The 26,262-nt window shown below is 37.7% G+C and overlaps 1 protein-coding gene and 1 non-coding gene across 10 annotated transcripts in view; both read left to right on the top strand.

The window, feature by feature from the left end:
- Positions 1–26,262, top strand: part of UBAP2 (ubiquitin associated protein 2) — a 126,963-nt gene that overhangs the window by 83,753 nt on the left and 16,948 nt on the right. For 8 of the 9 annotated variants that reach the window (XM_019809925.2, XM_011237252.3, XM_034664029.1 and 5 more), the window contains 8 exons: positions 5,429–5,494; positions 8,734–8,786; positions 13,627–13,694; positions 16,177–16,366; positions 20,208–20,421; positions 23,093–23,367; positions 23,959–24,128; positions 25,423–25,636. In XM_019809925.2, the coding sequence (XP_019665484.1) occupies positions 5,429–5,494; positions 8,734–8,786; positions 13,627–13,694; positions 16,177–16,366; positions 20,208–20,421; positions 23,093–23,367; positions 23,959–24,128; positions 25,423–25,636 (1,250 nt within the window). The remainder of the gene's footprint in view (positions 1–5,428; positions 5,495–8,733; positions 8,787–13,626; positions 13,695–16,176; positions 16,367–20,207; positions 20,422–23,092; positions 23,368–23,958; positions 24,129–25,422; positions 25,637–26,262) is intronic. The other variant, XM_034664028.1, reaches the window with a different exon arrangement.
- Positions 16,487–16,569, top strand: LOC117803217. The gene has a single exon (XR_004626910.1). It is a non-coding gene; the product is annotated as a small nucleolar RNA SNORD121A (small nucleolar RNA).

Below are 26,262 nucleotides of genomic sequence, written 5' to 3'. Positions count from 1 at the left end.
ATTGGCGTGTTTATTTAATAGAGCTCCTAGGATTTTTTTCATGGTAACATATATATATTAACTATTGCAGTTGTATTTATAAAAACCTATTTTGACAATTCATTAATTCTAACCGCAAATATAAAAGTATAGTTAAATAAAGAATCTAAAAGCAAACATCTGTATAGTATTTATCCTGGTCAAAAAACAGGACTGTGCCAGCACCACGGAAACACAATCGATGAACTAGAAATCAAAGATATTATAGAGAGGATCAACAAATGTTGTAAAAATGGTAATTTGAAAAGATTAATGAAATTGGTAAGCTTACTCTGAGACTGATCAAGGGAAGGAGAAGCAGCATACGTAATTGGCTGTAGGAATGAAAAAAGGGATTTTGATATTAAGTATAATGGTAATTATTATAATTGTAATATGTATCTATATAATTTATATTTTAATATAATTATAATAATTGCAGTTGTAATTAATATCAGATATTAAAAGATTGACATCATGTCAATAAAGTTTGTGCTAACATTTGAAATTATAGATTAATCTCACTCTTCAATACAGAGATGTAAAAATCTTAAGCTAAAATATTGGAAAACCATTCGGTAAGATAAAAAAGGATAATACATCATGGCCATGTTAAATGTATTTTTGGTAGTCAAGTTTCTTTAACTTAAAAAACCAGTCACCTCCCAGATACATATTCAAGGGAATGGAAGACCTAGCTTTATGTAAAAACTTATATACAGATGTTCATAGAAGCATACTTCATAGTAGCCAAAACATGGAAACAAATTAGATGTCCTTCAGTGGGTGAATGGATGAATATGGTATAACATCCATACAATGGAATGCTCATTCTGCTATAAAAAGGAATAAAGTGCTGATGAATGCTGCAACGTAGATGAATCTTAAAAACAATGCTGAGTGAAAGAGGCCAGGCATAAAGGACCACATACTTCATATTTTCTAATTTCATTTGTATGAAATGTCCAGATCATGCAGATACATAGAAGTAGACTGTTGGTTGCATAGGGTTGGGAATGTTTGGGAAAAATGGGGAGTGACTACTAATGGGTTCAAGATTTCTTCTTGGCAGTGATGAAAATATTCTGGAATAGTCATAATTGTTGTACAACTTGTGAATATACTAAATGCTGCTCAATTGTGTACTTTGAAAGAGTGGATTTTATGCGGTAGGAATTACATCTCAATAACAAAAATAAGTATTATTCATACGTTAACTGAGTAAAGCTGAAAATTCTTACCATTTCAATAAGGTAAAGCATTTGACAAAACCCAACATCCATTTCTGATTTTTTTAAAAAAACTGGCAAGTCTGGAATACAAGGAAATTTCCTTAATCAGGTAGGGATATCTACAAAACTTACAGCAGGTGTTAGGATTAATGGTGATGTATTGTATATTTTTTCACCGGAACAAAATAAAGGAGTTTACTCTTACTATTTCTCTATGCCAGTGTGCTAGAGGTTGTAATCATTGCAATAAGGAATGAAAAAAGTTAAAAGGGTTGGAAAGAGGAAAAACCTGTTATTCCTCTTTAAAAGATGCTAGGTAGATGTTCGATAGATACAGTTCTATAAACCATCAACAAAGAGAAAGTGGGAAAAAAATTAGTAGCCTCAAAAAACATGAATACTTAGGAAGAAGTGTAATGATAAGCAACATGATAAGACTGCTACTTATGAAAATCTTATATTTAAAATATGTAGTCAAAAGTTTCAAGAAGAATTAAATGGAAGGATATATCATTTTCATATATTTCAACTCTCACTGTTGTGAAACTTAGTTTTTACTGACGCTCTTTTTGGACATACGAATTCATGGTAGTCCACCTTGTGAAAATTTTTCTTGCTGGTTTCTTTAAAATGTCAGGTTTATTGAGATATATTTTATAGACGGTAGTATTTATCCTTTTTAAGGGGTACAAGTAGGTGAAGTCAAACAAATACATATACTTGTGTGACCACCCCTAAAATCAAGACTGTGTTTCTGTACTAACAATGAACAATTGCAAATGAGAAAAAGGGAAAAAAGTACCATTTGTAGTATGAAAAAAGCACGAAATACTTATATTAAATCAAAGTGTGTGCAGTATTTGTATGTTGAAAATTATGCATCTTGATGAGAAATACCAAGACTCAAAAAGGAGAGAGATACTCCGTGTGTATTAACTTCATCACTCAGTATATTATAAAAAAGTTATTTTTTCTCAAATTGGTGTTTAGGTGTAGTACAAAAAAAATTTTTTTTAAAGATTTTATTTATTTATTTATTTGACAGAGAGACTGCCAGCGAGAGAGGGAACACAAGCAGGGGGAGTGGGAGAGGAAGAAGCAGGCTCTCAGCAGAGGAGCCTGATGTGGGGCTCAATCCCAGAACGCCAGGATCACGCCCTGAGCCGAAGGCAAACGCCCAAGGACTGAGCCACCCAGGTGCCCCAAGGTGTAGTACAAGTTTAATCAAAATCCTAGCAGGCGCCTGGGTGGCTCAGTTGGTTGAGCATCTGCCTTAGGCTCAGGTCATGATCCCAGAGTCTTGGGATCGAGTCCTACATTGGGCTCTCTGCCCAGTGGGGAGTCTGCCTCTCTCTGCCCCTCTCCCACTTGTGCGTGCGCTCACTCTCTCAAATAAATAAATAAATTCTTTAAGAAAAAATCCTAGCAGATTTTTGTTGTGTAAATTGACAACTTGATTTTAAAGTTTTTATAGAAGGGGGCGCCTGGGTGGCTCAGTCGTTAAGCATCTGCCTTCGGCTCAGGGCGTGATCCTGGCGTTCTGGGATTGAGCCCCACATCAGGCTCCTCTGCTGAGAGCCTGCTTCTTCCTCTCCCACTCCCCCTGCTTGTGTTCCGTCTCTCGCTGTCTGTCTCTATCTCTGTCAAATAAAATCTTAAAAAAAAATAATAATAAAATAAATAAAGTTTTTATAGAAGAGACACCTGCGTGGCTCAGTCGGTTAAGCGTCTGCCTTCAGCTCAGGTCATGATCCCAGGGTCCTGGGATGGAGTCCCACATCAGGCTCCTTACTCAGGGGGGAGCCTGCTTCTCTCTTCTGCTGCTCCTCCCCTGCTTGTGCTCACCTGCATGCTCTCTCTCTGGAAATAAATAAGATGTTTTTTAAAAAAAGTTTTTACAGAAAAATATAGGCACTGGCATAACCCAAAAAATTTCGAAAAAGAATAGCAAAGTTTAGATCGTACTCTTGATTTCAAAAGTTAATTTATTTATTTGAGGGGGGAAGAGGAGCAGAGGGAGAGAGGGAATCTTTTTGCGAGAGAAAGAGAGAGAATCTTAAGTAGGCTCCTCACCCAGCATGGAGCCCAACACGGGGGTTGATCTCATGACCCTGAGATCATGAACTGAGCCACCCAGGGGCCCCTTGAAAAGTTACTCTAAAGCTACAATAATCTGTGGATTTGGTAAAATCATTGAGACTGATCAATTATGTGATAGCAGATCTAGAAATAAACCCACAGATATATGGCTAATTAATTGATTTAGGACAACAGTTTCAAGGCAGTTCAGTGGTATATATTATACTGTCCTGCACAAAAAAAATAACATCAAGTAGGTAATAGTTCTAAATATGAAACCTTGAAAGCATAGCTTCTAAAGAAAATACAGGGGCAAATCTTAGGCCACCTTGGGTTAGTCAAGATTTCTTATACAGGCACAATAAGCATGAATTATAAAAGAAAAACTTGGTTCTTAAGAATAAAATTAAGATGAAAGGACAAGGCATAATTTAGGAGGAAATATTTGTAAAACTCCCATTTTTAATTTATTTTTAAGTAATCTCTCCACCCAGCATGGGGCTTGAACTTGCAACCCAGAGATGAAGAGTCGCATGCTCAACCAACTGAGCCAGCCAGACACCCCCAAACCCCCATTCAAAAAGGGATTTTTATACAGAATATATGAAGAATTCTTACAACTCATAAGTAACCCAATAAAATAAATGAGCAATTAAAAATGAACAAAAAATGAAAAAGTTGTGGAAATGGGTAGTGGTGTTGGTTTGTATAATATTGTGCATATACTTACTGGTAAGGAGTTTTACACTTAAGGGATAACATGGTTTTTTGCACACACACAAAAAAGTGTGTTTTAAGTGTATTTTACCAAAATAAAAAGATAACCTAGAACTATACACATACTTTGTATCTATTCCAGTTTTTTTATTGTTGTACTATAATTATAGGGCATGTAATCATTAGGATGGTGGATAACTTCTTGTGAATCTGTAGTTATTTCAAAATAAAAAGTTAATAAAAAATAAGCAAAAGATTTGAACAGATACTTCAAAGAGGAAGATAAAAATGTGCTCATTATTGTTGGTCATAGGAGAAATACAAATTAAAACCGTAATAGGTTACCACTTTTCATTCATAAAAATGGCTTTAGAGAGGCACCTGACTGGATCAGTCAGTAGAGCATGTGACTCTTGATCTTGGGGTTGTAGGTTCAAGCCTCATGTTGGGTGTAGAGGTTACTTTAAAAAAAAAAAAAAGGATACAGAAGGAAACTGACAATACCAAGTGTTAGTGAAGGTGGCAGAATAACTGGTACATTCCTGGTGTGAAAGCAAACATTCACAACACAGTCTTACGATCCCAACCTTTGTTTTTTTATTGAAGAGAGATGAAAACATAGCCACACAAAAACCTGCACAGAATGTAAAGTGGCTTTATTCATAACCTTTACTGATTTTGAAATCAGCTATTGAAACAATGTTGAATTAGTTGATTAACTGTTACTTTTCTTTTCCCTCATTCTGCCTCCTGCTCTTTTCCCTTCTGTCTTGTCTCTCTCCCCTGATTCTCATTTAGAGTAGTCAGTTCCTTGCTAAAAAATAAGCAGACGTGTTTAATGCAGAACACAGTTAAGGGATTCCGTTGATAGAGCCTGGCTGTTTCTCTAGGGGCCTCATAGAGTGGCATTGTCTTGTTGAAAACACAGAGGTCGGACTCTGGCCCTCAGCCATAATTATAGGCTCAGAAACCTGATTTTTGACCAGATAATCCATTCCTTAGAAGCATTAACCTCCATTAACCAAAATAGACCGAAGGCTAGTCAGAATGCTAATTTATTAAATTTAAACATACGATAAACAACTTGTTAAACATTGGAATGCTCATAACAAGTGGGAAGTGAGTTTGATGAACTTGGGAATCTGAACAAGGGTAGTTGATGGAATTGAGTGTTCAAAGGCCATCTGGCTAATGGGATTTATAGTTGAGTCACAGTGGGCTGTCGGAGTATGGATTGCAGTAAGTTTTCTTCTCTGATGCACAGCATAGACTTAGCTTTGACGCTTTACTTTCTCTGTTCAAGTTGCTGACCAGTTTCTCTTTTGATGAATACCTTTATTATTTTAATGTGTTAAGACCTTCCCTTGTACATTGATCTGCAGAACTGGCATCAGATGTTCATAATGTAGCTCAGGATCTGCCAAACAGAAATTCTGATGGACTTAAAGGTATGGTTGTTTTAATTTAAAAACTTCCCTTAGTTACGAATCTTCTAAAATGGGGGTGCCTAGCTGGCTCAGTCTGCAGAGCATGTGACTTTTGATTTTGGGGTCATGAGTTCAAGCCGCATGTTGGGTACAGAGCTTACTTTAAAAAAAAAAAAAAGAAACTTCTAAAATGCTTACAGTATCTTCCGTTTTAATCAAGGCTAGCTAAGAAAACATCAGGTGAAAATTGTAAAAACTATATTTTTGCAGCTACTTGATTAACAGCTTTTGATTATGGAAGTGTTTTACAGATTGGCCTTCAAGGCAGTATAGATTTTTACCTCATCATTTTCCTTTTTCCTGTGAGGCTGCCTTATATGTGCTCTTAATAGAGGGCTAACATCAAGTTAAGTTGAACATAAAGCATGCACCTCAAATTTATTGTTTTAAGCTGAAAATAAGTTCATGTTACTGACATTTTCCCATAGTTTGAGGTGTAGGTTTATAGGTCTATAATGGGGACCAAAGTCTTACTGTAAAATTTTAATATTTTAAATGGGATTAGGACTTGAACCTGTATTCGTCTATATGTAATGTCTTATAATTTTTATATTCTGTGTATTTAAGATGGCTTACTGCAATAGTTGGCCCTCATTTCTGATAAGGGGCTATCTCCTCTGTTGCCTGACATACCCCCTTCTGCTTGTAACTATATACATGGTCTTCTGCCAATTATTGAATGTACTCCGATTCTGACTGTATTTTCCATGTCTAAATTTGTGTTTTAATTATTTTCAAAATACCCTTCTCTCAAGTGTTAGACCAGTCTCTACATCACGTATATGAAAGTGTGCTTTAACTTAGTACCATTGACTACATTTAAAATGATCACAATAGTAAATTTTATGAGTATTTTACCACAACTTAAAATTTTTTGGAAAAGAACGTATGTTGTAAACTTTAGGATGTTTTTAATATTTTATTTAGAGGGTTTTTTAACGCCTCATCATTATTTTTCTCCTTTGGAATATCCCTTCTTTATATGTATCTTTCCAGCTATTTTCCAACTTTTAAGATTTTTTTTTTTTTAAGATTTTATACACCCAATGTGGGGCTTTACCTTAGAACCCCAAGATCAGGAGTCCCATGCTCTACCGACCCGTATAGCTAGGTGCCCCGGTCTTCAGTTTCTTGATTAGAATGTTCCTAAAACTGCTTAGGTGGAGCCTCAGCTTTTCGTAAAATTTGTTAAGCTTTAGAATACTGTCTCCTATGATGAATTCGACAGTGTGAGCATATGGTAGGTTGCATGGAGGTGGCACCAAGAAAACACTGTGTACTTACTGGCCATCCTATAAATTAATCTAATTGTGTCCTTTTAAAACTATACATTTACTTAGAGAAGTCTCGAAGGAGATATATTCAAAGATTGGAGATTATGTATTATTAGTACCTAGAAGAAAGTCACACTGCAGAAGGAATATAAGAGTGGAGAGTAGGTAGATGGCTTGCTTTAGATTTATTTAGCTTTGTGTATAGGGTGACTCTAAGAAGGCTGTGCAGAGGTCTTAGAGAACAAGTTTTCGGTACTGATTTCTGGCTGGGACTAATTGCACCTTTTGTTTTTTTCACTTAGACTAGAACTTTTTTCTAGTTTTAAGAACATATTTTAACTCAGAGAGATGTTTTGGGACCACGTAAATTCATACTTGTTTTATGACCTTCATGGAAAAATTATGGAAACCATTAAAAGGTATGATGAGTGAACATGTACAAAGGATCAGATTGTCAGTTCAGATCTTTCTCTGTGAATCTTTATAGTTATTTCATGGATACATGCAGTTGAGAGGCACAGAAGAACAAGGAGTGCCTGTGTCCACGTTCTTCCTTCCTATAATATATATGCCCTATGATCCACAATAATAGATGAAGTTTATCAGTGACGGGTGTAGGTTTCTCTCACAGCAGGGAATATTTTCATGTTTGAAAAATCTCCCATGTAATAGCGTATCTTAGGTGATATTTTATAGGGAGCCATACTGCATAAATTCATCAATTATATGTTTGCCATAACCAGTCCTCAACTAGGGACATCCAAACAAAAGCATTCCATAGAGAAGGACTCTTTTCCTAGGTAATACCATTATTTATTTATGAGGCAGCTGGTTATTAGGTTATTGACCTGATTCCAAGGAGATTAGATCTGGTTACCTGCCCTTTTTTCTCAAGAGTGTTCCCTCACTTCTCTTCCTTTTGTCCTCTCCACGCACAGACCTCATTGTAGGTCAGATGCTCAGCTCATTTCTTCCTGTTGGAAGGAACAAAAACATTCACAGTTTCACTTCCTGGGGGTAGTTATAGTTGATATCTTGGTATATTTTCTTTTAAAACCATTTTCTCTGGGTATGTATTTGCATGTGTAGTTTAAAATAATGGGTCTGTACTTATACAGGATCTCTGAATACTAAAGTCAGCATTTCTGGATACAAATGCTTTTTAAAAAAAAATTTTTTTTAAAAGATTTTATTTGAGAGAGAGAGAAGGAGCAGGGGGAGGGACGGAGGGGGAGGGAGTAGCAGACCAGCAGCAAGCCTGACTTGGGGCTTGATCCCAGGACTCCGGGATCATGACCTGAGCAGAAGGCAGACACTGACTGAGCCACGCAGGTGCCCCCACAAATGCTTTCTTTTTAAAGCATAAATTATTTGATAGATGTTTGTTCTGTAACAATTGTTTGAGCAGATCCTTTGGACCTAATCAGAAGTTATAGCACCATACTTTATGTGAGCAGGACTAACCTTTGCTGGAGATCTATTAGGAAATCATAGAATGGAACAAATAGCTTATAAAAAGGATGCTTCTGTAAATTCAGTAATTCAGTAATCTACTTGAAATTAGGGGCCAAGGCAGACCAGCCTTATAATGAATTTTGTTCTGTTTTAAATTTTATGTATCGTAAGGATCTCACTGTGTGTACTTGTGCTGTGTTTGTCCTTTCTTACGCGTGGCAGAATTACTTGAATATGATCTATACTGATGCAAAATCAGTTTGAGAAATTGCTTTGAGTTTGTGGATAGTACTTAGCTAAGTTGGTATTTGACAACATGACATTGAGAGTAGATCAGGAGCTTTATATTTCTCGGATTGTGAACTAAGTTACTGATGAGATACATGACACATCTTGTGCAGTATACAACAGAATTATTTGGAGTAAGATAGTATTTGGCTTTGTGATGTAAACTATGATTATTGTCAACAGGAGCCTGGAAGAATTCTGTGGAAGAGTGGACAACAGATGACTGGACTGAGGATGTAAGTATTCAGCATCAGATTAGATCTGATGGTTTCTGATAGGGGCATGCATTTCTTGAAGAACGCTGGAGACATGTTATAGTTGTTCATGGCTCCTTTTCAGATATCTATGGTTAACATGTTTTTTAACAAATGTTTCTCAGAAGGAAGTTGATGTTTTGTGATTTTTAAGAAATGTGGTTTTAAAGCATCCACTTAAAAATGACCAGTTGTAAAACAGGACTGAAATAATTTTTTAGCTTATCTTTTGTTTGTTCTTTTAAAAAATTTTTAAGTTCTTTAAATTTTTAAAAATTTCATTTATTTGAGCGAGCAAGAGAGAGCTCAAGCAGGGGGAGGGATAGAGGGAAAGGGAAAAGCAGGCCCCCTGCTGAGCAGGGAGCCCGATTTGGGACTCCATCCCAGGACCCCGGGATCATGACCTGAGCTGAAGTTAGGTGCTTAACTGACTAAGCCACCCAGGTGCCCCTTGTTTGTTCTGATAACCAACTGATGATATTGCCCTGACCTGTTTATTTTTTATAGCATTTTTATTAGTGGAGATAGTGTTTGGGTCACAGCTGAAATTAACCTGAATAAGTGATTCTGGTTCTAGGCCCAACCCCTTTTTCTTAAAATTAGACTAGCTCTTTTTATATTCATTTTATTCCATAGACATTTTGAGTGTACTATACTAGCTCTGGTAGTATTGATCCATAACTCTGGGCTTAGCATAAGATATTCTTTTTTTTTTTTTTTTTTTTTAAAGATTTTATTTATTTATTTGACAGAGATAGAGACAGCCAGCGAGAGAGGGAACACAAGCAGGGGGAGTGAGAGAGGAAGAAGCAGGCTTCCAGCAGAGGAGCCCGATGTGGGGCTCGATCCCATAACGTCGGGATCACGCCCTGAGCCGAAGGCAGACGCTTAACCGCTGTGCCACCCAGGCGCCCCAGCATAAGATATTCTTTGATTAAAAAAAAGGCTGAACTTAGAAATGTAACTGAGCTAGTAGCCGTGTACCATATTTTATACCATTTTTCTGTTTGACTCTCAAGCTCCAGGGCATGTATATGTACATGATAGAGAGCTAACATTGTGCAGAGGGTTGGGTTATAAGTATCGACCTTTATTATTTATTTATTTAAATGATGGGTTTTACATTTATTTTTAAGTAATCTCTACATCTAGTATGGGGCTCAAACTCAAGACCCCAAGACCCAAGAGTTGTATGCTCTACCGACTGAGCCAGCCAGGTGCCCCAAGTATTGACCTTTAATATCACATAAAGTGCCCCAGACTTTGAAAATTTTTTTCTTGAGTTTCCCCCTTTACCATTTTGTTTTAACAAGTATATTTTTATTTATTATTATTTTATAAGTATATATATTTTAAAGATTTTATTTAGAGAGAGAGAGAGCGAGCAGGGAGAGGGGCAGCAGGAGAGGGACAAGCAGACTCCCAGGACCCTGGGTTCATAAACTGAGCCGAAGTCAGTTGCTTAACAGACTGAGCCATCCAGGATTCCCTACAAGTATATTTTTAAAGAACTAAGTTATGCCACCCCTGTCCTGCTGTGAAGCAGTATTATGTCTGGTTTGTCAGTGAGCAAAATGGATAGAGTATGAGGAAGGAAGACTATAATAGAGATGCTCGTTTGATTAAGATATAAGGTATATATTCACTTCTGCCATATACTAACCATAACTCCTTGGGGTATGATGTCACCAGGCTCTGTGGTACTGGTTATACGAGGATGCTGGACTAGATGGGTGGTTACTTGAATCAGTGGAGGAATGGGTACCAGTGATGAAAGAAGACAGAGTGAGCAGCCTGTGGGCACTTTGCCTTATTTCAAACAGAGCTGTCCAACTTTTAAATGTTTTTTGTTACTAGAATTTTTGCTAAGAGTTTGTTGGGAGAAAAAAAATTTCCAGTGCTAGAAGCTTTAGATCTCTTTGGCTCCTGTCTGGGTGAGCAGGCAGGTGAGAAAATCAGCAGGGGATTCAGAATGCAAAAGGCCATGGGGCTCTTGGGCTCTCAGTCGGTTAAGTGGCTTCGACTCATGTCATGATCCTAGCGTCCTGGGATCGTCCTCTGCATTGGGGTCCCTGCTTAGCTGGGGGTCTGCTCCCTCCCCCTCTCTTGTGCTTTTGCTTGCTGTCTCTTTCTCTCTCCTTCTCACTCTCCCTCTGAAATAAATAAAAATAAAATCAAAATCTTAAAAAAAAAAAAATGAGAAAGGCCTGTATTCAAATTCTAGCTGAGCTGACCTGTTGATTTCAAGTGATGCATCTTTCTTTACTGAGCCCTCTCCTTACTATCAACGTAACGAATATCATAACAATTGTCCTGCCTAACTTTCTGTTAGTTGTTCTGTGGGTCAGATGAGGTCTTTCAATGAATGTTGCTAACAAGCAGTTCAAATGTACACACATAGAGATTAATATTCTGCTGGAAAGCCCATATTATATCACAGTATAATTAGTAATTAGTGAAAAGAATTAGCATAGGAAATTTGGATGTCTTTTCTCAGAAATTATCAAAAAAATTTAAAACTTTTCTGAGTTGATATAAAATAATGGTGATTGAAACATGAGTAATCTAAGGTGCAAATCGAAAATTCCTTGTAGAGCTTAGAACAATAACTGTTGGGTTGTCTGGGTGGCTCAGTCCATTAAGTATTAGACTCTTGGTTTTGGCTCAGGTCATGTTCTCAGGGTGGTGAGATTGAGCCCCGAGTTGGTCTCTACATTCAGCAGGGTGTCTGCTTGAGATTCCCCCCACCACACACTCACTTTCTCTCTCTCTCAAATAAATAAGTAAATCTTAAAAAAAAAAAAAAAAAAGAAAAACTACAAAACAGCAATAACTATTAACCCGTCCCTCCCCACTCCTTTTTTTCCCTTTAAGTAATTTTTGCGTTCAACATAGGGCTTGAACCTACAACCCCAAGTCAAAGAGTTGCATGCTCTACTGACTGAGCCAGCCAGGCTACCCTGAGGAGCAGCCACTTTAAATAATTTTTATGTATGTTCTTCTGATTTTTTTCTTTTCACAAATTTTGAAATATGGCTTGTGTCTTTTGAAATCTGAGAATGCTTACTTTTTACATACTTTTTTTTTTTTTTAAGATTTTATTTTTAAGTAGCTTCTACACCCAACACGAGGCTTGAACTCACGACCCTGAAACCAAGGAGTCACACGCTTTACTGACTGAGCCAACAGGTGCCCCTCTCCTTTATTTAGACAATAGAGAAGGATGAAATCATTTAATTTTCTGTATTCTACCAGGGTTAAAAAGGATGTCAGTGATTAATGTTCTCATTTACTTTGAACTGATTAATATTTTTGTGGCTTTGGATCTACTTATCATTCCTTTTTTTTTTTTTTTTTTTTTTTTTTTAGATTTTATTTATTTATTTGACAGAGAGACAGACAGCCAGCGAGAGAGGGAACAAGCAGGGGGAGTGGGAGAGGAAGAAGCAGGCTCCCAGTGGGGCAGGGAGCCTGATGTGGAGCTCGATCCCAGGACCCTGGGATCAGGCCCTGAGCCGAAGGCAGATGCTTAACGACTGAGCCACCCAGGCGCCCCTACTGTATCATTCCTTTTCACAATTATTCCTTTATTGCTTTTCTCTGTGTCTTATAGAATCTTACATATTAAATAGAGTTAAGGCAAAAATGGATTCCTTGGGGATTCTTTAAGATACTACCTTGGAATAGAGCACAGTGTAAGCCCTTCTTGTTGAAACAGTAATCTTTTCAGCACTTTTTGTTTTTATGGAAAGTGAACACCTACTATCTGCTCTGCCCCTGCCAGAATATTATTAATATGTGAGGCAACCTGATTTTTATATGGCATCTCAGAGTTCTGAGACCATTAGAGTTTATAAGTATTAAAGCAGTCTTTGAAAAGGATTTTCTGCAGTTTCTCACGTTATTTCATTAGATCAACATTTTTCAGCCTTTAAAAGCTCTCATACTCTGCTTTGAAAATGTGAAAAGAGCCTACATTTCAATAATGTGAGTTGAGATTTCAAAAAATCTTATTCTGGGCACCTTAAAACTTAAAAGGCCATTTAGACAATATGTATAAATCTAAAATAATTGTATTCACTGAAAAAAAGCCAGACCAGAAAAGATTGTGTATTTTAAAATTCCACTTAAAATTCTAGAAATTACAACATTAATCTGTAGTGACAGAAAAAACATTGGTGGTTGCTTGGGGACTAAGGTAAGTGGTAGGAAGGATTGATTACATATGAACAGGAGCAAACTTTTGGGGTAAATATGTTCATTGTCTTGATTTTGTGATGATTTCATGGGGATATTCCTATGACAAAACTTCAGTTATTCGGTTTGAGCATTTGCAGATTATTGAATGTGATATAACCTCAACAAAGTTGTTTTTATATAAAAACAGGGAAACCTATGACATAATAATAAAAAAGAAATACAGATTACTAGTAAAGAAAACACTAAAGCCATCTGTTTTGGGAGAAAGAAAATGTCAATTTTTTTGCCCTTCCATACTTTTGGCATTTGTGGTGGTTTTACTGGTATTCTTATTTTGTGTAATAGAGTAGTGTGACTAGGACTTGAACCCTGGTCTGACTTAACTTCATTGTTTCGCTGATGTGAAATCCTTTTTATGGGTTTTCCAATCTAAAATTACCTTCACCTGAAGAATATTACTTGTCATGATCACTTAATGTATTTCCTTTCTTTTAGACTATTTTTCGGGTGAGGTATAACAGGAGTACTGGTGACTAAAAATTGTCAGGAATTTGATACATTTTTGGTTTTACATTCTATAAATAAAAAAAGCAAAATATTTTTTAAATTCCTTCCCGAACAGCTTTCTGAAACAAAGGTCTTCACTGCCTCAGCTGTTCCAGCAGAGAATCATGTCACACCTGGGCAAAGGTAAACAACTTTTGTCACCTTTTGTTTGTTCTTCAAAGCATAATTTAAATTTCTTGCTCAGGAGATTTGCTTTGGGTCTTAGATCTCTATTTTTTTCCTTTGCTTGAATCTCTTTCTGTTTTACCCTTTTTCCTTCTAAGACTTTGTTTTATCCCTTACCTTCCCTGTGAGCTGACAGTGTCCATCATTTTCTAATTATTGTATCCTCTGATGAATTAAAATAGCAGTTGTATTTGTGATTTGTTATAATTTCTGACAGAGATTATGTTAAACCTATTTAATTTAAAAAAATTTTTAAAGATTTTTTTTAAGTAATCTCTTCCCAATGTGGGGCTCAGACTCACAACGCCAGGATCAAGAGTTTCAGGCTCCACCGACTGAGCCATCCAGGTTGGCTAAATAATATTAAGCTTATTTAATAATGTTAAACCTACTTAATGGTTGTTCTTTTTCACTTTTGTAAATATATTGCTTTTTGACAGATGAACCGAATATAAAATATCCTTTGGTTTCTATGTATAATACCGTTTATTTAGATCTTCTGAGGCTAATACAACTTCGTATTTTATATGGGCTCTACTAGTTTTAATATAGTCTCCTAGATTACAGAAAAGGAAGGAATTTTCAGAAAAATAGAAACAGTATATACAGAACTGAATTTTTGAAAAGCATTTATTTACATCCTAGTTTCTATAATAACTAAAAAAAACCTTTGATTATTTCAAAATGTAATGATCTAGGAGGATTAAAGCCTTTCTATATATGACCCCTGAGAATTGAAGGAAATTTTGAACCTGACACGCTTTGTTTCCTGCTAAATGAGATGGTTATAAGACTTCGTTATAGGGAAATAAAAATGAACAAAGGTTTTGTGAATTGCTCAGAATATCTTATTAAATGGGTATAACTTCCTTATTGTTTTCATTACTTAATTTCATAGGATCATTTTCATTTAAAAAAAAATATGAAGCCCCCTCTTCTCACTGAAACAGGAGGAAAGCATAGGACCAGAGGTCATAATTGGGCACGAGAAGGCATTTTTCAAAAAAAAAAAAAAAANAAAAAAAAAAAAAAAAAGTGTGTGTGTGTGTGTGTATATATATATATATATATATATATACACACACACATATATGTATATATATGTAGGAGAAGTAGACTTTTAATGGTTATTTTTCAGAAGACAGTGCTGCCCTGTTTTTAGGCAAATACCGTATCAGTCTTTTAGAATAGAACGTGCTGTACTTTTTGTGATAACGTAACTTTTGAGATGGGTTATATGTAAAATACCCTGGATTTATATCCCTGGAATTAGGATATCATAAATTAGAACATTACCTCGGGATCCAAAATACTAGTCTGGGACTTCAACCTGGTTATGGGAAATCAAGAGTGAGTAGTACATAAGGAGAGGGACTCAGGCCTAGGAACCTTGTTCTAGATATTACTGGGCCGTGGATTATTTGACCTCCCAGATCTGCTTCACCTGCATGGTGAGCATTTCAGACAGGAGAACTGACTGGAAACTGGTCTTTGAGAGGGTTTAGTGAAGCAGATTAGCGTGTTAGTTAATCCTGAGCACCGTGCAGGTTCCGTGGAGGAGTTAGTAGCTCACTCGCATGTCAGGTAGTCTAGATCTAGAAGATCATCTCTTCCTCGTGCTTTAGGTTTTCAGGCCATGATTCTCAGGTTGGAATACCTGTTCTTCTGGGGACATTAAAGAGTTGTGGTTAAGAGAGTATTTTGTGCATTTTTATATATTGCACGTTTTTTCCCTGAATATTTTTTTTAAATTCATTTGACAGAACACAAGCAGGGGAAGCAGCAGGCAGAGGGAGAGGGAGAAGCAGACTTGATACGGGCACGATCCCACCTGAGCCGAAGGCTGATGCTTAACTGACTGAGCCACCCAGGAGCCCCTTCCTGAATATTTAAGAGTGAAAATTATTGGAGATTTATATAAACTTAAATATATTATAGCTTAGAATGCAGAACTCACAGGGATATTTATGATAAATGGGAAACTGCTTGAATTGTTTACCATGGCTGTGGTTCTTCCCCCAAAATAGGAATTCATTCTTCTTGAAGCAAATTTAAGAAACATTGGTTCTGAGTAATGAAGGAGGCAAAATATTTTACAGAAAATGAGCCAAACTTCAGAAAATTGTATACTCATTTGCTCCAGGTTTCCAAATCAGTTGTTATTGTGCTATTTCTGTGGAACTGTCTTAACGCACCCTCTCATTTCTCTTCTCTGCCAAGCCCTGCTTTAGTCTCTGTGGCTTCATATGCTTTATTTATTTTTATTTTTATTTTTTTTATTAATGCTGTCCTTTTGGCTCCTTTAAACTCCAGTTTCCAAAGATTTTCCTCACTTAGATTATTTTTAACATGAATTTACTCTATATTGATTCACTTCTCAAGTTCATTATTGATAAGGTTTGCTTTTGACTCGTTCCTCATTTGCTTTTTGTCTGCTTAGCATTGATCTGGTAGCCTTGCTCCAGAAGCCTGTTCCTCCCAATCAAGCCTCAGAAGTCAGCTCCTTTGAAACTTCCCAACAGCAGGGCTTTGGTCAAGCCCTTGTCTTCACAAATTCTCAGCACAACAATCAGATGGCACCAGGGACTGGCAGCTCCACTGCTGTCAACTCCTATTCTCCTCAGAGTCTGGTAACTCACTTTTATTTTAGTATGGGATTTGAAGGAATGTACCCGTAAGCAAATGTATTCTAGAATGACACATGCTTTGTAATTATTTTCAAAATATAAACATATCTGCAGTAGATCTCAGTCCAGAAAACAATGATGTGATAATTTCCAAGCACATATCTGATGATTCCGTGTGGAATTCAGCTACTCTGAGTTTTCTGGACAAAGATAAAAAATACTTCTTTATGGTTAGTTGAAATCTTAAGTTCTAATCAGGCATCCTTCTAATTAATAATTTTTTTCTTTAATTTTGTTTGAAAGTCTGTACTTAACAACATTAAAATTTTCATTTGTTTTCCAATTCAGTTAAATGCAAATGTTTGTCAGAATTGGCTTGCTAAATCATGCTAAAACAATTTCTCCAAGTCTGCCTAGGTGCTTGTACTTTTTGCATTTTTATTTGTTTTGTTATTTGTAAAAGTATACTTTTTCTTAACATGCCACACTATTGGAGGCCCTTACAATATGGATGTGTTTTCATGAAAACAGGGGTGTCTACTGCTTGCATATCTGGCTTTAACTTCCCATGAGAATTTAGCGCCCATCAGAAAGGACTCCAGGAACTGATAGAGAAGGATATGAAGATAGGCTGATGGGAATAAAATCTTAGAGCATAGAATGTCAAAGAATGTAGCTTCAGAATGGTGAACTGAAGGCCCTAGCTGTAGGCAGTTCTCAGTTGGCAGTGGGGGGCTTTGGGGGGCTTGGAATACCTCCATACATAGATCCACAGCTTTCACTAGTGGTAATTATTTTGGTTCATTTGCTGTGTTTACCTGAAATCTGTGGTTGAGAAACAGAATTTCTTATGGTATTATCTTTTTCCCCTACTTGATTCATAAATCATTTGCTGAACCCTAGTAAAATGGAGAATTAAATGTATAAACTTTTCATTGCTGTCTTCTACTCCACAGAGACACGTCATGTCGTGTATAACTGGCTTGGGAACTTGGCATTTTTAGTGTCATTGATGATTATGTATGAGAGGGTGTCAGTGCTTGAAGTAGGACAGCCCAAGGCATGATGCTGCCTCTATTTTGAGAGGGTCTAATAGTACCCTCAGGGGTTTTTTTTGTTTGTTTTGTTCTTGTTGTTGTGGTGGTTTTTTAAATTTAATTTTTTTTAAGTAATCTCTACACCCAGTGTAGGGCTCGAACTTAAAACCCTGAGATCAAGAGCCGCATGTTCGACTGAGCCAGCCAGGCGCCCCAGTACCCTCAAGTTTTGATTGAACCATTCCTGTCCTTTCCTCTTTTGCCTTTCCATCTGCTTCTGGTATGCCGATGTAATGTCTAGGCTGACCTGCTGGAATCTTAGCCAGGACACTCAGCACATAGGTAGGACCTGAGGGGGTTTTTTTTGTTTGTTTGTTTTAACAGTGCCTTCAGGTGTTTGCTTTTCATATTGAACAACACCTTGAGAAACTGAAACAGGTATTGTTTAGCGTATTACAGCAGTGGTGCTCAACCTACTGTACTTTTATAATCAGTGGGGAACTTGAGTAAATAACAATAATAATAATAAAATAATGCTGGAGTCCACATAGACCAAATAAGTCAGAATCTTGGGGTTGCAAGTTGGACACTTGTGTATGTTTGTGTATATGTGAGTGCATGCCTATTTGTGTATCAGTACACATGTTGTTAAAGCCCCCATTGATTGTAGGTGAAATTGAGAAGTCCTGTGCTAAGTGTTAACCTGAAGCAAAGCGCTAGTCCTTGATTCAGTGATTCCATTGTGTTGCAAGGCACACAGAAAGTGCATTTAATAATATTAGCTGATGGCTGGATAGAGATCAGAAGAATAGAAGCATTTTCCTGGAAGCCTTTACCGAACAAGGGGGCTTGAACTGGGTTTTGTTGGATTCATAGCAACATAAAACAGGTGTTTTGGACAGCATGAGGAAGGATTCTGGAGTAGTGATAATTAATGTTAGCAGATTCTGTGATTGATGTGCAATGACTGCTTACTGCCTAATGTTTTGCTCAGATTGGAGAATTTGAATTTCCTTGAAACAGCTGGAATACCCCATGCCTTTGGATATTGTTAACAAATTATTATTTCAGCTTTCTGTATCTGATCTCTTAAGAGAATGCAAGTCATTTCTGTTTTTGACCTTTTAAATGGTTTCAAAAAGTGTGGGTTTTTTTTTTGTTTTTTGGTGTTTTTTTTAGATTTTATTTATTTATTAGAGAGAGAGTACCAGATGGGGGAGGGTCAGAGGGAGAAGCAGACTCCCCACTGAGCTGGAGCCCAATGGGACTCAGTCTTGGGACTCCGGGATCATGACCTGAGCTAAAGGCTTAACCGACTGAGCCACCCACGCTTCCTCAAAAAGGTGTTTTTTGTTTGTTTTGTTTTAATAAGTACCTTTTCAGAAACGGAGGGGTCTTGATATGTAAAAATGCAGTTGATTTGCCACTGTGTTCACTAGTCCTAAGCTTTCATTTTCCTTGGGTCCTGTTTTCTTTAAATTTTGATGGAGTCGCAATACTTTATTTTTGCTTTTGCTTCCCTTGCCTTAGGAGACATATCTAGAAAAATATAGCTATAGCCAGTGTGAAAGAAATTACTGCCTAAGCTCTCTTCTCGGACTTTTATGGTTTCACATTTAGGTCTTTAATCCATTTTGAGTTTATTTTTGTGTATGGTGGTTAGAAAGCGGTTCAGTTTCATTTTTTTACATGTATCATTCTGTTTGGCTCTTGGTATCTGACCTGACAGGATAGATGGAGGAGGTGTAACATTTTCTTTTGTATACTTACTTAAGGAGCATATTTGGTGTTTTTAGTCATTAAAACAACTTGAAATAAATGCAGTAGTGTCCAGGGTATCTGCCTAATACACAGATACCTCATGTGTAATTCATTGTCTGATTTTAGAATATTAACTTTTTAAGTTAAGTGCTGCAACCTGCATTTAATTTTGCAGGATGACATGGCTGAACCATTCTGTGATCAAACTTATAAACGTGATTACTGTTGTTCCATACTGTATTTTTATTTCTCAGGCTTATCTTTGTCATTTAATTCATGATATTTATCTTTAGTTTAAAAAACAGTGGTATTTTGTCTGTGAACTTGTGACATCACTTTTAAAAAGAAAGCAGTGTCTTTTTGTTTTTTAAATTTTATTTATTTGATGGGGCACCTGGGTGGCCCAGTTGTTTAAGCAGCTGCCTTAGGTTCAGGTCACAATCCTGAGGTTCTGGGATCGAGCCCCACATGGGGCTCCCTGCTCAGCAAGGAGCCTGCTTCTCCTTCCTCTGCCTGCTGTTTCCCCTACTTGTGCTCCCTCTCTCTCTTTCTCTCTCTCTGTCAGATAAGTTTAAAAAATCTTAAAAAGATTTTATTCGAGAGAGAAAGAGAAAGAGCATGAGTTGGGGGTGGGGAGCAGAGGGAGAAGAAGAGGGAGAAACAAGAGTCCCCGCTGAGCAAGGAGCCCAACAACACAGGGCTCAAACCCAGGACCCCAGGACCCCCCAGGATCACGACCTGAGCTGAAGGCAGTGGCCTAACCAACTGAGCCCCTCAGGTGCCCCAAAAAGAAAGCAATGTTTTAAACCCAGGGAAAATATTCCCCTTCCCTTTAACTTCTTATATCTGAATCCAGAAGGATTGCTGGATTTAATCAGATTTGTTGTATAGTAATATTTTCACGTAGTATTTACTCATGTGAGTCTCATTGATTCAGATGTTCTAGGTTATAGTTTTTAAAGTTCTTGTGAAAATACTTGATGTGTTTAATGTCTGGAGTAGAGGTTTGTATTGCTGAGGGTTTTTGCTTTTTTTTGCTTTTAAAGTCATCCGTCCTTGGTTCAGGATTTGGAGAGCTTGCACCTTCCAAAATGGCAAACATCACCAGCTCCCAGATTTTGGATCAGTTGAAAGCTCCAAGTTTGGGCCAGTTTACCACTACCCCAAGCTCACAGCAGAATAGTACAAGTCCCCCCACAACCACTTCTTCTTGGGACCTCAAGCCCTCAACTTCCCAGTCCTCAGTCCTTAGTCATTTTGGTAAGTATACATTTTCTGTGGTGATTTGCCCCTAGTTGAGGACATGCTAAACAGTAGCAGAGTGTATTGACTTGTGAACACTAATGTGGACTTTGTCCAGAGATGTTTCTTTTTAGTAGAATTTCTGTTGTGTTTGTGATTTAAATCAGATAGCAAATACCTGCCTTTATTTGTTGTTATTATCAGTAATGATAGTGGTAGTAGTACATATCTTGAAGAGATGTGTAAAAGCATGGTAAAGCCATATAGGTATAAGGAAATAATGCTTTCATTAAATGCCTGGGCAGAATTTTTCTAAGCTCTATTATAATATGGTGGGCACAGAGTTGGGATGTGGAATTTTTTTTTTTTTTAAAGATTTTTATTTATTTATTCGACAGAGAGACAGCCAGCGAGAGAGGGAACACAAGCAGGGGGAGTGGGAGAGGAAGAAGCAGGCTCATAGCTGAAGAGCCTGATGTGGGGCTCGATCCCATAATGCCGGGATCACGCCCTGAGCCTAAGGCAGACGCTTAACCGCTGTGCCACCCAGGTGCCCCTGGGATGTGGAATTTTAAATCATACCTTCTGGGTAGCTTTCTCACTCTAATATTTATATGTATCTATCATGATTTGTACCAGCCTTACTGTCAGTGGTTTATTATAATAATAAAGGCACCGTATGTAAATTGGATGTTTTCTAAACTATATTCCCATAGATTTTGTGACATCAAAACACCCATTTCCCACAAACATACACATGCTACACTGTAGTAAGGAATAGCGGAGGGTTATCAATCATTGGGTTGGTTTTCTAGGCATGTTTATGTTTAGGGCTTATTAGAAGACATGGAATCACGTTTCTCTCCTGAAAGATGTAGTTCATTGTTAAGGAAGTATCTGAGACTATACCCAAGTTTGGAGTAATGTCTACCAAGGAAATTCATTAGAGCCTTAATACTCAAAGTTTTTTGTTGGGGAGCTGGTTATACATCAGGTACCCTCTGCTTAGGACATGCCAAAATTCCAGATTCCCAGTAGGAGAGCAAGTGTTCACCATAGTCCACATTTTACAAACAGTAAAGGCACAGAGAGTCACTTTTATCTGATATGAGTGCTTGGCAACCTTTGCCTAGAACATATTAAAATTGTGTTGCAGGCACTGGCCAAGAGCCAGTTTAGCAAGGTGGCATTTCTGATGCCAGCTATAGTCCTATGTTAACCTTTTTCTGCAGACCCACTGCAGTGGGTGATAAGAGTTTTAGATTTGTACATGCTATTCCCATATTCTTTATAAATCCTGTCTTTTTTATACATGCCTCTAACATAAAGTAAAAAATAGATTCATCTAAGATGGAAATATACTAAGTCATGGGATCTGTCACCTGTGTTCGTAAGTACTGTTCTATTGGAGCACAGCCATGACCATTCATTGTGTATTGTCTTATAACTGCTTTCAGTCTACAAAGGGAGAGTTGAGTAGTTACTAACAGATGGCCTTCAAAACCTAAAATATTTACTACCTGGCTCTTTGCCAGAAAAAAATTGCCAACTTCTATGTGATTTGAAAATCATGTAGACAAAAGGCTAACTTCCTTTATAACAAAGAGTAACTAAAAATAAAGGAGACTAAACAAAATAAAAAAAAATGGTCAAAGAGGTATTGTCAGAGTTCATAGGCAAAGAATACTGGAGTACTTGAAATGATGCCTCATTGAATTATATCATTTAATTTGCACCTTTTATGCCATTTTCCATCATTCAAATTAGGAAGGATAAAAGTTGTTGGTATCACAGCATATTAAAAAGCGTGTGTTCTATTGAAAGAATTTTGAAGTGTTTGTCAAAATTTAAAATAGAGTTGCTCTTTGAACCAGTAACTCGGTTTTAGTTGTTGATCCCACAAGTATATTTGCACTTGAGCAAAATGTCTTACATGAAAATACATTCATTGCAGCATTGTTTTTCTAAGCAAGGTACTGGAAAACCTAAAAGCCCGTTAATATAATACTAGTTTTAAAAATCGATGCCTAATGTACACTGAACTACTATGTGGGCATAAAAATCAAGTAGCTCTTTACATGTTAATATGTAACAGTTTTTGAAAACCAAATGGTTTGTGAGGAAGATATATATATATATATATATAGTGCGCACACGTGTGTGTGTGTGTATGTCTGCGTATGTGTTTTGAAACGGTATCTCTGAAGATATTTAAGAAACTGGGTACAATGTCTGCCTTTGTGGAGTGAATCTGGGGATAGGGTTGAAAGGGTGATTTATAGTTATACACATTTTTTTACCTTTTGGATTTTGTAATATCACATTAGTTACTAAAAAACATAATAATAATTTTAACAGAAATGTGTGGCAACTCCATGCTCTTTTTACCCACTCCATGTGTCTTAATGTAAACCGCATCTCCTGTCTGCATAAGAAATTATCTACACACCCATTTAGGCATCCTTTTCCATTAATCATATACCTGTTACGATACATCTCTCACACACACACACACACACACACACACACACACACCCCTCAACTTAGGAGACTCAGGTAGAAGGTTTTTGGGAGAAAGAAGTGACTACAGTCTTTCAGTCTTAGTCATAGTGGGAGAGGGAGCTCTAAGCCCACGTTCCTAAATAATTGATTGTTGCTTACTTTCCCTCTCCCTTTACATATTTCATAGACTTCAAATCTCAGCCTGAACCATCCCCGGTTCTTAGTCAATTGAGCCAGCGACAGCAGCACCACACTCAGGCCGTTGCTGTTCCTCCTCCTGGGTTGGAGTCCTTTCCTTCCCAGGTAAAACTGCGAGAGTCAACACCCAGAGACAGTACCGCCACTGTGAACAAACTTCTGCAGCTTCCCAGCATGACTGTAGAAAACATTGCTGTGTCTACCCACCAGCCACAGCCTAAACACATCAAACTACCGAAGCGGCGGATACCTCCAGCTTCTAAGGTGTGTTGTCCATCCAGAAGTCATAGGCCCAATGGTGGATGTATTTTAACATTTAGCTCAAGGGTTGGGTTAGTAAGTCTCAGAAATGGTGACCACGTATTTTTTTTTCAAGCATACAGCTTGCTTCTTAATGAGGAATTGGCCATTTCTGAGTGGCTGGGCTAGTATTAGAGGGAATGGTTTTGTGTTGGAGACAGAGACTGTTCATTCAGATTACAGGACCTGGCTCAGAGAATCTGCTGGTCTTGTGTATTTGCCTGTGTCTCGTAGGTAGAGAGTAAGTGGTTTTTTGGCTAGATAGTGCTTTCAGCAGTGGCCAGCTCTCCTCCCTTCACTCACCCACCACCAGCCCGCCCGCCCCCTTTCTTTGGCCTTTGCTCTAAGAAGCAGTGGGTGGCACTGACCATTCTGATGTTTTTCTCTTCTCTTTGTTTTTGAGATATCCTATGGCTTTTTCCTTCTTTTGGGCATCTTGCTCCTTGTTCCTACAGTAGTGCTCTGGAAAGCCAGTACTTGTTTGGCTCTGTTACAGGCCTCTGGGATTTGGACTCTCTGATCTTTGTTCCTGACATGATGGCTCTGCTTTTTCAGATCCCAGCTTCTGCAGTGGAAATGCCTGGTTCAGCAGATGTCACAGGATTAAATGTTCAGTTTGGCGCCTTGGAATTTGGATCAGAACCTTCTCTCTCTGAATTTGGATCAACTGCAAGCAGTGAAAATAGTAACCAGATTCCCATCAGCTTGTATTCGAAGTCTTTAAGGTACACATCTTCTTATTTCTCTGGCGTTGACTGAATTAAGTCCCTTGTTGGCAAAGTAAAACAAAACAGCCTACGCAATCACCTGCTGGAGACAGTATACCCTGTGGTGGGGGGTTTGTGCACCCATGACTAGTATCTAATTCCAAAACTTTTCTTCCATCATCCTAAATAAAAACCCTGTTCCTGGTAGCAGTCACTCCCAATTTCCCCCTCCCCTCATCCTCTGGCTCCTAACCCTCTGTCTCTGGATTTGCCTGTTCTGATATTTCATAAAGCAGGAATCATGCAATATGTGGCCTTTTGTGTCTGTCTTCTTTTACTTGGCATGGTGTTTTCAAGGTTCATCCATGTTGTAGCTTGTATGCATTTTATTTCCGAATAGTATTTCATTGTGCAGCTATGTCACATTTTGTTTATCCATTCATTAGTGGATGGACATTTGGATTGTTTCCACTTTTTGGGTATTATGAATCATGGTGCTGTGAATATTCATTTTCAGATTTTGTGTCCTTTCAGTTCTTCTGGATATAGACCTAGTAATTGCTGGTTCTTTGGTAACCCTTATATTAACATTTGAGGAACCAGCAAACTTTTTTCATAGCGGCTGCAACATTTAACATTCCTACCAGTAACCTGTGAGGGATGCAGTTTTTGTACAGCTTTGCCAGCATGTATTTTCCTTCAGTGAAATGTTTCCTAAATAGAGAATCCCAGATTTTAGATTTTATTAATTTCTCTGCTCCCCAGAGCTGAAAGCTGGTATTTGCTCTTTTTAAAAATGTTTTCAGGGGGAGCCTGGGTGGCTCAGTCAGTTAAGTGTTTGTCTTCAGCTCAGGTCATGATCCTGGGGGTCCTGGCATTGAGTCCCACATCAGGCTCTCTGCCTAGTGGGGAGCCTGCTTCTCCCTCTCCCTCTGGCTGGTCGTGCTCTTTCTCTTTCTCTCGCTCTCAAACAAACAAACAAATATGTAAAAATATGGAAAATATTTTTAAAATATTTTAAAAATCTTTAAAAATCTTTAAAAAAATTGGTTTCAGACTTTGGGATTCCTTACAGATTCTTAAGGATTCTTAAAGATCTTCCTCTGCCTGTCATTTAAATTAGGTGGGTCTGATTGGGCAGGGAGGGATGTTTTGAATATGCATCTTTAATACAGTCAAAGAATGCAATAGTATAAATTTGTAGGTACAGACATGTTTAATTTATAGTACGGCAGTAAAGTAATGAACTAGTACTTGATGAACCCATGTAAAGTGACACAAATTTATGTCTAAATCTTTTTATTTTTTCTAGTGATTCTTTGAATACCTCTCTACCAATGACCAGTGCAGTACAGAACTCCACGTATACAACTTCAGTCATTACCTCCTCCAGTCTGACCAGCTCATCACTGAGCTCCACTAGTCCAGTAACAACGTCTTCCTCCTATGACCAGAGTTCTGTGCATAACAGAATTGCATACCAAAGCTCTGTGAGTCCATCCGAGTCAGCTCCGGGAACCATCACGGTAAGTGGTCTTTCAGGTTTCTTCTTGTAGGAAATCCTAGCTGGAGGGTCAGTGTTTAGTTTGGGAAATTGAGGGTTTTAGATGAGATTTTCTTTTAGAAATTGGCTAATCTTTTTAAGATTTTATTTTATTTATTTTTTTATTTTTAAAGATTTTAATTATTAGAGAGAGAGACAGAGAGAGTGCACACAAATAGGCGGAGCGGCATGGAGAGGGAGAAGCAGGTGACTTGATGAACATGGAGCCTGAGGGGCTTGATCCCAGGACCCTGGGATCATGACCTGAGCAGGCAGGTGCTTAACCAACTGAGCCACATAGGTGCCCCAAGATTTTATTTTTTAAGTAATCTCTCCACCTAACATGGAGATCAAACTCACGACCCCGAGATCGACAGTCGAATGCTCTACTGACTGAGCCGGCCAGGCACCCCCTAGAAATTGGCTAACCTTTTGAATAAGATGCTTATAGTTTGTTGAGTTTACTAATAGTGGGCTGTGGTGTGAAATCTGCATTTCAAGCACCCATACACAAGAGTGTATGAATGGACTCAGATAGCATAAGGATACATCCCAAATTGTCCATAGTGCTTTGCATAGGATAGTCTTATTTGTANGGTTGGGGGGGGG

This window comes from Ailuropoda melanoleuca, chromosome 7, assembly GCF_002007445.2.
Source record: "Ailuropoda melanoleuca isolate Jingjing chromosome 7, ASM200744v2, whole genome shotgun sequence".
NCBI lineage: Eukaryota > Metazoa > Chordata > Mammalia > Carnivora > Ursidae > Ailuropoda > Ailuropoda melanoleuca.
The sequence above is the reverse complement of the archived record's forward strand: the minus strand, read 5'-3'. Positions and strand labels throughout refer to the sequence as shown.